At 42.2% G+C, this 14,518-nt stretch overlaps 1 protein-coding gene and 1 non-coding gene across 5 annotated transcripts; one reads left to right on the forward strand and one right to left on the reverse strand.

Annotated features, from left to right (window-relative positions):
• Positions 1 to 93: 93 nt before the first annotated feature.
• klhl21 (kelch-like family member 21) lies at positions 94 to 12,615 on the reverse strand. 4 transcript variants are annotated; one of them, XM_046397468.1, is made up of 5 exons: positions 12,459 to 12,615; positions 5,332 to 6,414; positions 4,076 to 4,481; positions 3,630 to 3,702; positions 94 to 2,604 (listed from the first exon to the last, which is right to left on the reverse strand). In XM_046397468.1, the coding sequence occupies exons 2-5, from the start codon at positions 6,356 to 6,358 to the stop codon at positions 2,269 to 2,271; spliced, it is 1,842 nt and encodes a 613-aa protein (XP_046253424.1). In that variant the 5' UTR covers positions 6,359 to 6,414; positions 12,459 to 12,615; the 3' UTR covers positions 94 to 2,268. The 4 variants fall into 4 exon arrangements, with proteins under 4 accessions (XP_046253424.1, XP_046253427.1, XP_046253425.1 ...); XM_046397471.1 differs by lacking the exon at positions 12,459 to 12,615 and adding an exon at positions 9,441 to 9,465; XM_046397469.1 differs by lacking the exon at positions 12,459 to 12,615 and adding an exon at positions 7,537 to 7,647.
• Positions 12,616 to 14,073: 1,458 nt separating this feature from the next.
• On the forward strand, positions 14,074 to 14,145 carry trnad-guc. The gene has a single exon. It is a non-coding gene; the product is annotated as a tRNA-Asp (tRNA).
• Positions 14,146 to 14,518: the final 373 nt, after the last annotated feature.

Genomic DNA, 14,518 nt, shown 5'->3' on the forward strand with positions numbered 1-14,518 from the left:
GATCCATATGTTTTGGCTTCATTTTTGGGCGGACTCTCATGTTGTCCATCTTTGTATACAGATTCACACTGTTTAGACATCAGAAAACCCTTATTTGTAATTAAGATATTACACACTTTAATTGTTTTATGTTAAAATATTCAGCTTTGTAAGTGAACACATTAGTTTACTCTCGCTATTTATAAAAAAATGCGCTTGTCTTCATGCTCAGCTTCAACTACTGTCCATTGTTTCTAAGAAATATATTAGCAAAATGCTTGAAGCTCATCAGATGTGCCTGAGCAGAATAAACTCTCAGATCTGCCTGCAGTTTCGTTCACGATCACCACACTGTAAACATTATACAAACACAGCACATAAGATTAAGAATAGACTGTATTTACAAAACTGATTCAACCTCAAAAACTTGTATGAAAACTAAGAAAACAAGGATGCATTAACATTACCATAAAACACTCAAAAATACTAACACCATTAAAGCACAAATAATTTTACATGAGAACAAACTGAGATTGTTTAGCACTTCCAGTTATGACTGGCGTCCCATCACCAACATTCACCAAGTGCTTCTGTGTTGCAACTGACAGGTCAGAACATCTTAAGCAACCACAGCACAAATATATCCATAAATAAACATACAAAACATTCATAAATACAACTATTAAAGAAAATTCTTCATGCACATTTGACTGGTGGTTATAGAGGCTGGTGGAGCCCAGTTTAAGGGTCTGGAGTGACACGAGGAGATGCACTGCAGCGTAACTATCACATGAGCAACAGATTATCAACCCACTAAGTTAACATCACCATGCAATCATCCTGAAATTCCACTGTGATGACACAAGATTTCTCAGCACACCTTCTGAGTACAAGACATTTCAACCCATCTTATTCAGTGACATGTCTATTTAGTGCTAAATGTCAATTATGATCGCTGTCATTTTTGGAATGTAAATAGATTATTGTTTCTTTTTTAATGGCCGAATATTTGTCTGTCTATTTGACTACCCCACTTCTTAAGAATTACACTCCTGAAACACTGAACGATTCAAGATGGGCAATTTAAAAAAAGAAAAAAAGGGGATCAAAATCACAGCAGCAACAGGAGATTGTTGTTTGTCTTTCACTTTTCCTCATGGTCAAAACTTCATACCTACTTTACCCATATTGCAATGGTAGCCAATAACCTATTAACATACTTTGATGTTTAAAACCGGTGAGGTTTCCCTCGAAACATTTTAAATTCAAATTTGTACAAAAACAATACCACTGTGACTCAACATAGAGATGCCCATACACAGAAACAAGTGTGGGCTGTTTCTTCCACCGTGTCCACAGTCATGGATGGCTCACAAAGAAAAGCTCAAGGAAGCAGCCGTCTTTTTTCTTGAAACACCAAAACCCACCAGGTGTAAAGCAATATGAAGAGCAAGTCTCACCTTTGCGTCACTTTTCCATTTTCTGTTTAGAATAGGTTTGTTGCTGCCCTTTGAGGCTAATGGAAAACACCACCACAACTGTGGTTTCCTGTTCTCTGGCCTCCAGGGGGAGTAACAGGCCCCGTGTCACTGCTTCATGCACCAGAATGAGGCAAAGAAGATGCTCAACTACAAAATCCTACAACGACACAAAGATGACATGTATGCTTTCTCAAAAATGTGGTCAAACAAGAGAAGAAAAGTGAGAGATGAAGCTGCCGGTGTGCTTCTTCACATAATTTCTGTTACTTCTCAACAACCCAGTGGGACAGTACGAATGGCTGTCCGAAAATGTGCACCGTTATCCCCTTATGTAAATATCACACCACCCCCTTTTGAAGGCCAGCTTTTCTCTCTGCTTTTGTGTAGCCAGTCAGAACAGTCGGACAGCTGATTTCCAATGTGACTGGACAACATATTGTGCAAATCAGTTACGATCGAGCATAACCCGGTTTTGGTTTTAACTTCCCCACCCCTTAACTAAGAGCATGAAAGGCAACCGCTTCCCTAAATGTATCTGTGAGATCCATCCAATACCGTCTCCCACACAGTGAGACCAGATGAGGTTAAGAAAGTCCAGGTCATTTTCCAATTCATCTGATCAACAGACTTGGTAACTGTCAGTATAACAGCTTGGCAGTCAAGTGTATTCAAAGGAGCTCAGACTACTTTGTACCTGCTAAGTCTTCTCTCCTGCCTTTAACAACAAAGCACTGTGATGAGGTAAACTACTCTTAGAACAATGAGGGAGAAGAGACTGAAAAGGTAGCAGGGATTTCTAGGTCTAATCTCAGTGCGCTGGGTTCACATCCTGGTTCTGGTTTTGGTTCAGATTGTTGTTGAGATTGTGGAGCGCTTGGTGACGTTGGTGCCGGTGCAAGTGAATGGCGTTTGACTCAGGTATGTCAGTAGGTTCGAACGCACTGGACACCAGGGGCATGAACTGGCGGAATATGCTGACGCTGCCATGCCAGAAGGTTGGCTGAGGTAGTCGTCCAGCCAGGCTCCACGCGCGGGTGGTCGGGTCGTACGCTTCCACCACATCTGACAGCTCAAACGTGTTGTCATATCCGCCAGACACATATAATTTACCGCCCAGGACTGCCACACTGCCTCCAACGTGGACCTGGTTCAAAGAAATGAGATTAAGATCATTTGCTTTAGGTTCTGTTACACACACAAATACATTACAAGAGATATGAATGTGCTGTGTGTAGTAAGACAAAAAATCTAGTCAACACGTAACACAGGTAATTAATTAAAATGGACTGTAGAAACATTAAGCTTCATACTTTGCACACACACGTTGTGATACACATACATGAGATGTGCACCTCATGATACACTATATGGACCAAAGTATTGGGACACCTGACCATTAAACCAACAGGATCTTAATGACATCCCATTCATGCAGTGGAGCATTTGTGAGGTCACACACTGATGTTGGACTAAAAGGCCTGGCTCACAATCTCCGTTCCAATTCATCCCAAAGGTGTTGGATGGGGTTGAGGTCAGGACTCTGTGTGGGCCAGTCAAGTTCTTCCACACCAAACTCATCCAACCATGTCTTTATGGAGCTTTGCTTTGTGCACTGGGGCACAGTCATGCTGGAATAGAAAAGGGCCTTCAACAAACTGTTGCCACAAAGTTGGAAGCATAGCATTGTCCAAAATGTCTTGGTGTGCTGAAGCATTAAGATTTCCCTTCACTGGAAGTCAGGGGCCGAGCTCAACCCTTGAAAAACAGCTCCTCCCAATACTTTTGTCTATACAGTGTACAAGTGCAAAGTATTGATGTTTTGTGTTAAAGAATTTATTTATATATGCTTTATATTTCTCTATACACTCCATTTTAATTATTCAATAGCATTTATTGACATTTTACTTTTATGACTATTTATATTCTGATAATCTTAAACTGCCTTTCACTCGTGGCTATTAAGTTCATGTCATATCACTACAGGCAGTAGTCAGTTACATGTCCTGTCAACAGTGCTTTTTCATCCATCACCTTTACTGTATCCAGTAAAATCAGCTCGTGACAAACCACAGTAGTAAAAACCAGTTTTTATGATCATGTTTGGATTCACTGCGGCCTCATTTCTGATAAACCGTCCTAGCAGACAAGCGTCAGCTGTGAAATACAAACCTGGGTCATCGGAGTGATTTTGTCCCACTCGTTCTTTTGAGGGTTATAAACATCGACCTCAGCTGAGTCGTCCCTGCAAACAGAAATACATCAAAGTCAAGCCCTCTTTATGCCCTGTCAAGAATAATCTAAGAACAAACTGACGGATCCAAGAACCAAACCGTGTAAAGCTTTAAAAATAAATATATGAAGAGATTGAATTTAACTGTATTTAACTTGCCTGTAACCATCACATTGTATACTCACATTTCCATCACATGTTTAACATATTCTGTAAGCTGATTTTGTATTTTACAAAAGCACCACATTTGACAAGAACTCAGTAATTCTCTGTTAGGGATCTTGTTTTGTCCTTTCGCACAGCAGGAAGCTGTGCAGAAAAGAGAACATGTGCGCTCTGGCGCACTCATGTGGTGGAACAACGGAATGATCATTTACTAACTCGCCTCACAAAGTAGATGAGGCCTTTGAGGGTCACAGTTTTCGGTGTGAAGGACCACGGCGGCAGCTGCCCACAGCTGACCACGCTCCAGCGGTTGGTGTCTGCGTCGTAGCTCTGGATGGCCATGGTGTCCTCCCCAGTCAGCGAGCCGATGGCGTACAGGCGCCCACCGCATGTGGTGGTGGAGCAGTTGTCCATGGGGTGCAGCATGGGCGCCAAGGCCTCCCAGCAGTCCAGAGTGTGATCGTAGCGTTCTGTGCTCTCCGACGCCACCACATAGAGCTGACCTTTCAGCACGCAAGAGCTGTGGTACTCACGGGGCTTCAGCATGGGCGACACCTCCGTCCACTCATTGACGCTGGAATTGTAGCGCCACACGCCGTCGTAGAGGCGAGAGCCGTCAGATCCACCTGGAGGACACAGACACGTCGTCTCAGTGTTGTGTTTCACCGCCATAATCACACTTAATGTTTTTTTAAGATGTCAACACAGAAACAAATTCTCTTCCCACTGAAGAATGAACATTTTATTTAGTGTTTTTTTTAACCTTTTTTTTTGTTTGTACAAATGATTTTTATCAATCAAAATGTTATCATGGATACTTTTTACATGAATTGTCATATAGTGAACCAAATTTACACAAAATATTCAAAATAATAAAAATAAAACCAAAGCTTTGGATTATTAATAAGGGTAGATTTCAATTTATTTATTTAATTTATTTGAAAGAAATTCAGTCCGGAGATATAAAAACTGATCCGTCTGTCAACATTATGCAATCACATGCTGCTGTTATTTCTGTCATTGAAAGAGTGAGCTAACACGGCTAAATTTACGACCCACCATCAAAGTCTCACAGGAGACTCTGAGTGAAGGTCTGGGATGATTTTCTCAAGGGGAAAAACCCTGCAGACCAGTCCACTGGTAACGAAGAAGACTACGATGTGATAATGACACTATTGCTGTCCTGGCAGCACACCGTGTCCTGCCTCACTTTCCCTTGTTCACACACAGAGCCACTTGCCAAGGAGCCTGCAGTTTATTTATAAGCACAGCCTGACGGCCATTTCATAAGAGTGGAAACCTACTGACTGCAGTTCTCACACTACAGTGAATCTAATACAGACAGCAACTGTGACCACTGCGCATCACCTGCGGCTTGTCCTTCTGTGAGACACCACATAAGAATTAACCCCAACTTGAAGATGATGGAGTATGTTAGGCTCCGTGCTACATTTATACATAAATTAAATCACTTACCTGAGACATACATATCATTTCCAAGGGCAGCTATGCTGTAGCCTCCTCCCAGGTGGTCGGGGAACTCAGCCAGGTAACGCCACTGTCCAGTCTGGGGGTTGTAACAGTCCACTGTGACCAGCTCATCACAGTCCTGGTCGCAGCCGCCTACCACCACCAGGATTTCTGCCAATCCCGTGGATGGCCGTGGACGCATACGATGGCAAGGCCTGTCATGGCGGTCATACTCACAGGACTGGAAGCTACGAGCTTCGTTCACCATGCGGAGGCAGGTGGGTGAAAGGTAGACGAGTGGGTCGCTCTCTACATGGGCCAACAGAAAAAACCTCCTGACGAAGGGGAGTCGGACCTGCTGGAGCAGCTCGGGCCAGTAGTGCAGCCTCCGCTGCAGATCAGCCTTCACCCAACGCACTGCAATTTGATAAACTGTCTCCTCCTTGTCCACGCAAAGCTCATCGTCTGACACAAACTCAAGGAGGCGCTTCCATGGCAACCGCTCAAAATCCGTCCCTTTAGCCAACTCCATTATGTTTTTTAGAACAAAGCGGCGAGCACTGGCCGCCAACTCTCTGCAAGCGTAGGCCTCTGCAAAGTCCTGGATCTCTAAACAGTTAGACACATCCAGCCGCTGCTCGAGAAAGGCACAGCAGGCCTCTTTGACAGAGGGGAACTGAAACAGATCGGCCGTCTTCAGCAGGACGTCCACATTGTCCTGAGTGACCGTGACCCGCCCCGTGTAGCAGAAGTCTACCAGAAGGCCTAAAAGCTCGGCCGACACCTCGTGCAGAACCACCCGGTCCATGACGCTCTCCCTCAAAGTACCTGCAAACATAGCCCGGAAGTAAGTGCTGGCAGCGGCCAACACTGTGCGGTGACAGTGGAACTCGCGGCCCTCAGCACACAGAGTCACATCAAAAAACTTTCGTTCTGCGCGGAGTTCATGGATTCCCCGCAGCAGGTTGAAGGCGTGGGCCGTGTCAAAAAAAGGCAGGGTGGATGGTTGTGTCTGCAAGACTGGCTTTTCCATCACTCCTCTCTCGGTGTCTCAGTTTCAGGCGGTTGTTCTCAGAACGCTGTTTTCATCTGGAACAGACATATACCAGAAGCATACATCAAAGTCCAGCCCTGCATATGTAACATACCTTTACATGTTAGATACCATGTAGGGCTGTAACTGAAGACTATTAGTCTATCTTGATTAACGGAATAAATTAAAAAAAAAAAATACTTGGTGTGGATCTGAGTCATGGGGTAGATACATAAATTATTTGCAAAAGGAGACGAGCAGAGGGAGTCGAGTGAGCTAGATGGTAAATGAAGAGAGGGAGCAGCGTGAACAACAAAGCAGTGAATCACAGACATCACAAGTTATTTTCTGATGTCTCATGACGTTCTAAAGTACATATAAACACGCACACACCTCAGCATTATGCCGCAAGAAGGTGCCACATTACGGGATTTTGTGTCAGTTCAGATGACGCACACATCACACACACACACACACACCTGCAACTCTTAATACATCGATGACACAGACAGAGCAGAGGAGAGAGACGGAGACATCCTGGTCGTTAAGTCTTTAACCAACAGTCCCACTACCCAAAGGCTGACACTCAGAAACATCTCCAACACAAAATAGTAAAAATAATAATAATAAAACCTGCGCACACTGCATCTCTGTAGATATCACCCAGCCACACACTTCCGCTGGGTCATGCACAAGCAAAAATACTTTGGGAAATATATATATATATATATATATATATATATATATATATATATATATATATATGTGTGTGTGTGTGTGTGTGTGTGTGTGTGTGTGTGTGTGTGTGTGTGTGTGTGTGTCAGGTCGCTGACAATTACAAAGCTGGGGAACATTGAAAAATTAAATGAAAATGAAAAATTACTCAAAGGATTAATAAGGTTGTTTTCTTTATTTTCTGTCCTTTAACTGACTAATGGCAGCTCTTATAGTCTACATACCACTGACAAACTTTAATCTTTACACAGCATAAAAAGAATTGAGAAATGACTATGATGACATTTAAAACACCTAAAAGCAACCAAACAATTTCATTTCCATCAGTTAAATTCACCATTTTAGATGCAACGCAACCAAACATGTAAGCAATATAACAGGCCACTGACTCTAATAAATCAACACATTTGAAATAAACAAAGCTAACCTTTTCTTTCCCCTACCTGACGAGCCGTTCCAGGCACGTTTCCTAACCGTCTAGAACATACGAGAGCGACGCTCAGTGCGACTCTGGAGGATACGACCGAGCTCCTTACTCCTGTTTAAGAAAAGAGCTCACTTGTGCTCAGGGGCTATAAATACACCAGCAGTGTCCATTTCCAGGCAAGTGTGTGTGTGTGTGTGTGCATGTGTGTGTGTGTGTGGGGGGGGGGGGGTTCAGGGAGAACACCTAACATGCCGTGGGCTGCCTCCATGGGGAGAGTATGAACCCCCTCCACTGGTATGTCTCTGTGGTCAGTCAGCATAAGTAAATGGAGCCAACTGAGCCCAGGCCTCCTCACCATCAGAACAGCAACAAAACACGGCGCTTCCTGCCACAACACTCTGCTTACCAAAGCACCACAGTCCTGCTCTCATCATAGCCGACAAGCAAGAACTGGGGAGGCTCAAAACATACTCCTAAACTGCATGTTAAAAATTAATCATACACATTTGGCTATGAGCTTCAACACACTAGGACATTGAACACAGAATGAATGCAGTTTCTGTTCTCAAACATCACAGCGTTGGCCAGTCTGTAGACACACTAAGATATCTCAGCAACTATTGGATGAATTGCCATGAATCCACGCCAGGGATTTGATGCTTTGACGCCATACTGGGTATTTTCAGTTTCCCTACTGCTGACTCAACGAAACATTTGCAACCGTCAACTGTGGAAACTGAAATGGGGCATTTCATCCTATTTTCTCACATTTCATGGACATAATCAAATAACTGATGAATTGAGGAAACAAAAAAAATAATCATCAATTATACAACTGGTTGCCGCCCTTAACTGAGCATCTTTGAGTTTTGGACTGTTGGTCAGACCAAAAAGGCAATCTGAGTGCAAACTGTGACAGCTATTTTTATTTACAAGGTGCACTTGAATGCACCATGAAGTCTTTGTTGGCAGCCAAACCTATTCTACATGAAGTGATGTACATTTCAGAGCAAACAAGGACCAAGAAGAAGAAGAAACATAAGGTGATATTATTTTAGGGTCACTTTGCCCACCCCTAAGTTTTGAAACAACTGCTCCAGAAATGTTAACTGTATTACATATAATCCTGAAAATCATTCAGACATTGAATCAGACAGATATTACACTTTCGTTATTCACTCGAGTTAAATCAGGTGGTGAAAAAGAAGACGCTGTAATACTCAATAAAACACTTGAACACGCTTAAAAACACAGCTCGATTTTGACTTAGTAGGACCCTGCATTAACAGCCTATCCGAGATTCTTGTCGGTATTGGGAGATTATAGTTCCTTCTCAAAATACACAGGTATCTTCTTACAGAGATTTGTTTGAAGGTTGCAATAAAGCCCCCGGTTCCCTGGCCAAAGGACTTAGCACACATTCCTCACAAAGGTTCAACAATGCAGCAGCGCACATAGCTCTGTGAGGCATCAAACTGCTCTGCTGAAGGGCACACAGACCTGCACAGTAAAAACACATCCTCCTAACCTCTGTGGAAGAGATCTTCTTTATGTTAGAAGGGATAATGGCATTTCCTTACACAGACATGACGCACTTTCCTTTCTCTCAGTCCTGTATGCGATTTCTTACTCCCACTCCCCTGTTACAAGAACTGAAAATATCCTATCGCAAAAGTTTAACAGTTAACTTTTATATGTGTTCTTTACCTTTTAATAAACGTTAGCACAAAGAGCTTTCCTTAGACTCTTCCAGAAGCTTTAATGCTCCGACAGTCTGAGCAAGTGTTGAGCAACCTACAATCATATTGTTTACCAACCAGCTCTGAGAATAGCTGACAGAAATTTATATTCTTCAAGGAAGGGAGGGGGAGAGAGAGGAGGTGAGTGGGGAAACAGTAGAGGTAATGAAAACAATCTTACGGCTGGTGAGTGAGGAACACAGAGAGACCAGTGTAACAGCCTGTATATGACCTACGCAGTCTGACTATAAGGGTGAAAGTGACCCTATTTCATCACATGCTGTAAGAGTGTAAGCCTGTCTGAGCACATGACCCACAGTCATATGCAGGGCAAAAACACAGAGAGGTGCAATGCTGTAGAAAACTCCAGAGGATTGGTGGTGTATGTTATGTACCATTCCCAAAATGTTCCCACAATAGTTGATGAGAGGGTCTATTCCTGTGTTTGGGAACCATGCTACCAATGTATCTGTAGACTGACAATCAGAACTACTGTAAATAGAAGCTCTGCAATTACTTCGACTGAATCAGAGCTTAAACATCCAAGAACATGAGAGTCAACAATCGTGCGAGCAGCTCTGTGAGATTATACTTGAGCACAGTGGAGGTTCATTCTAATGGCTAACAAGCTTTCCGTGTTCATTATGCTGACGTTTGCAAGGATTAACGCAAGAAAAACCTGTGAGCCTGAAAGGAAATGTGTACAATGTATTGAATTAAATATGACATGGATTAAAAGTGCTCTATGTCTAAAATCAGGCATGTTGTTTGAGAAATTCAAGCCTTATGTTTAGCTGTTAAAATGTTTACCATTTTTACTATCTAAGTTTAGCGCATCAGCATGCTGATGTTTGGCAATCAGAAGCAAACACAAAGTACAGCTGAGGCCGCAATAGTTGTTGAGTTGTTTAACAATAAGGAGCCAAACTCAATTAGCCACAGAAGTCTTCTTGGGACAGTAATTAAAACCAGTAAAAATACTGAATAAAACCAGTTTCAAGTTAAAAATCAGCATTTCCCTGACACTCTTTGGCAGACACAGGACTTCAGCAGGGGCTGCGAGCTGGGGGTGAATCTGGACTAAAGTTGACATTCCTTGAGTGAAATAAAAAATTCTAAAGCAAGAAATCAGAAGGCTGGAGACTCAAGGGAAACACATAATACAAAAACAATCAAAGCATCATCTAATAACAGCCAACTTGAAATATTTAAACCTAGAAAGAGTTTGATTTATTCGCTGCAAGACACAGCTTCATAAAACTAACTCCAACTGGAGCTGTTCTGAGCATGTGAACAGGGTAAATCAAAAACAGGCTCAGCGTTCATGTCCTCTGTGTCTTGATTTGAAAATTAGTGCTGAAAGTTAGTGTTGCCCCTTGCTGGTGCAATCCCGCAGCTGCTACCAAAGAAACTTTTGCACACAGGCTGCAACACTGTTTTGCATTTTTGCCATCTCAGTATCGATAACCATGTCAGCAGGACAGCTCTGCAGTCTGCAGAATTCCCGTCTTTCCCATCACATGTAGTATTTTAGTTAGCAAATGCTAACCATTGGCTACTTTGACTATCAAAAATCAGATATCATATCATCAAGATGTTGGCCCATTCTTAAGTGTAATAGTGCACAGTTTCCTGCAGTCCAAAACAGCACCTGGCAGGGTAACAACCACACGAAGACAGCTGCTCTCTGTGCTGTCCCTCCATGCTGCTGGGGCCAAGGCAGCCATCAGACCAGAGTCGGTCTCCACAGCTGAGCCTGGCCTGGCCATAAAAAGGCAACCAAACCGCACTCATGTCATCCCCCCCAGAGGAGGACGAGCACGAGGCCATGAGCACCACAAACACTCAGATAAGGGGACGGCGTGAGAATGGACGTATTCTGGGCACAATGATACCTCATCAGTGGGGCACTTTTGGTGAAACCTACATGCAATCACGTATGGCGAGACACTAACTGAAGGAGGGCTATTCTTATAATGGCCTCAATCACTGCGGAAAAACATCAACTGCCCACATTCAAGCAGGGACTCAACAAGCATCTGCCCAGCCAAGAGTGGTACTATTACAGAAGTACTGTAATTTGATGTTATGTGATACTACTCCACTACATTACAGAAGGTAAAGATGTATTTTTACTCCACCGCATTTATTTCACAGGAGGTTCTCGTCATCGTAAGGCTTCAACATGTGACACATGACAAACTAATAAAATATGATGAATTCCTATAGATTGAACAACCCAACATTGACACAAAACTTTGCTTACAAGATAACTGATCAGTAATATTCTAATAGTTTTCAACAATATACTGTATATTGTAAATATGACACCCTGAGTCGTGCTTTAGCACAGTGTTATGTCTACTTTTTACATCAATGTGACCTGCTGTAGTGTGCTTGAGAGTCAGTGAACCATGTTAAGTCCAACTTCAGTGACTGAGCCTACAGTCTGGATGCTGTAGCAAATTATTCACTGGTCTTGTATTAGGAATGCAGAGCAGTTTACATTTTAGTGCCAGCAAGAGGGTTTGTTTCATGTCATGTGTCAGGTGTTACCGCCAAGGATAAATTCAGATACAAAGCAATGTGCTCGTTCATCTAACCCTGCATTCCTTTAATTCCTGCTCCTGTGACAAAACTTACAGTGACAAGTTATAATAAGCATTTGCATTATTCAGGCCATAAATGCAAAGTATAGCGAAGCTCCAGTCCGAAACCGCTTTGGGGGGAAAAAAAGTCATTTCCATAAGCATGTTTGGTCCATGATAAAATTCAAAAGTAGAAGCTAATGCTTGATCATAGCTCAAACACAATGCAGGGCCCAAAGCTCAACAGTCAAGCGTTACTATATGCTAAAGCCTGATTATTATGCTAAAGACACAACAACACTGCATGGTGCACAAATGTTTAGCAACTTCTGTCGAGCTAGCTAAATCAACTTTCAACATAACGGCACGACTCAATTTCAAAAGGGCCGTTCGAGAGTTTATTAATGTTAGCGATAGCGTCTCGCATGATAGCATGATTTTGGAGCGCTTCATATCACCGCCAAAAGCATAAAAGTAATGTCATGTCATGTTTATACGACATTCGTAACGTTATTTTTCTGACGGACATAAGGTTTACCTGTCCTTTTAATGGGGGGAAAAAAACCCCAACGAGCTTCGAAAACAGGCCAAATTAGTTATAGTCAACTTACCAGCAATTCTTTTCATCGGGTGTTGTAGCTTTTATAGAGTATTAGGCGGCAATACCGCAGAAATCGAGCTGAAATTAAAGTTTGATGCCGCAAAACGAATCGGCCTCCTCTGCGCCATGACACCCTGCACTGTAATAGCTGTTGCCTTCAAGGGCTGTCGTGAATATCAGACTCAACAAGCAGACAAGTCCACGCTTCACAGTCCTTGGTCAGGAATACTTGGCAGTGCTGTAAGAGGTAGTCACACCTAAAAGCAGCAATGTAAGGAAATAAAATCCAGCATTCAAAATTTTATTAACGTACGCTAAAGATGCATTAAATATACTCCAACTACCAAATGTTTACTCCATTACATTTCTCTGACATTGAGATTTTCCACACCATACAGTCTGTCCACTTACAGAGACACACTTCATCCAGTAAGTGAGTTTTAAGTCATACCAGCTTTTCATGAAAATTGTTAGAAAGATGTAAGAGATTTCCATGAATACTTTTCATCTAGAATTTTGACATTTGACAAAAGTTTATGTTTTTCTGCAAAACATCATGAGGCACGACAACAACATAATTAATTCAGATTTATCAAATGTCCTCGTGTCATGGGGCAGTAATTTGGTGAGAAACAGTTCAGTGAAAAAGAAAACCTCTCTGAACACAAACATCGTGGTGATGTTTTAGAGATTTTAGCTGACTGTAATAAAAAGGATCATTTCTGTTTTCTTATGAGGAACTGTCATTCAGCAGACAAACACACCTGATGAAGCAGCCTGGATAAAGACTTGTATATCAAGCTAATCTTTAAGAGCAATGCTGTTACTGCCAACAGAGCAGTATGATCAGTGAGACAGCTCATATTTCAAAATTCTTCCTTATACCACATATATACACATATACATATGCCCTATGCATTTTTATGTCGTCTATCAGCCACTTTGCATCAATTTTAACCAGCAGAAGAGGGAATATCCTCTAAGGCTATGAATGTTTAATTCAGTAAGTTGCTTAAAATTCAGTCCATGGAGGACGCATGTACTTCTGTACCTTTGCTGCTCATCCCTTCGAGGGGAATAACGAGGAGGCAAAAAAGAGATGAAGGCCTGGAGTGCCGAATAAAGAGTAAAATACACATTTTCAGTGTAATTATGAGTGACCTGCTGATGAACTTTGTCTTTCCTCACTGTCCCTCAGGCAGCGACGCTGTGGGAACTGCTGACAGAGAACTTCCACAGGGGTCGCAGTCACTTTGCACAAAAGCTGCCAAATTAGGGCGTCCTAACGGCTGATGCTGACATTTTACATCACTTGTTTAATAATTAAATACTGTCTATGACACTTGGGTTATTTTCCACACAGGGAACAGGGGTGGAGTCACGCCTTTAGCACAAACATGCACTTGTAAGAGATGTAGTTTTACAGACATAATCTGACATTTTTGGTATTTGCCGTTTTTGAGTTAGATGAGAAGACCAATAAGACGCTCCTAACGATAGGAAGAGAAAGTATCTAGAGCCAGATTAGCTTAGTTTAGCATGAAGACTGAAAGCAACAGTTAGCCTGACTCTGTTAACCAAATCCTCCTAGCACCTTTGAAATTCATTAACACTTTCCGTACCTCTCCTCGTTAGTATAGTGGACAGTATCTCCGCCTGTCACGCGGAAGACCGGGGTTCGATTCCCCGACGGGGAGTATTTTTAACACAGTTAGCTCTGTCATCTGTCTGCAGTCACCATGTGTAATGCTTTTAGTCACTTCCTGTTAGTCACTCACTGTACATAAGACATTAGAGCTTTGCAGTTGAGTTCCAGATACGTAGGTGCTATTTTATGTTTATGTTTATTTTTATATTTCTTATATTTTTTGATTAATTAACTCCCATTCTACTGCTGTTCTTGTACCCTGCTGTTGTAACACTGCAATTTCCCCGTTGTGGGACAAATAAAGGTTTTCTTATTCTTATTTTTATTTCTTCTCGTTAAATCACAAGAGAAACAAAAGCATGGAGAAAGTTCTTGTTATGGAGGTGTTGAAATTAATTATCAAATTATTTCATGGCCAGGAA

Source organism: Scatophagus argus, chromosome 8, assembly GCF_020382885.2.
Source record: "Scatophagus argus isolate fScaArg1 chromosome 8, fScaArg1.pri, whole genome shotgun sequence".
Lineage (NCBI taxonomy): Eukaryota > Metazoa > Chordata > Actinopteri > Scatophagidae > Scatophagus > Scatophagus argus.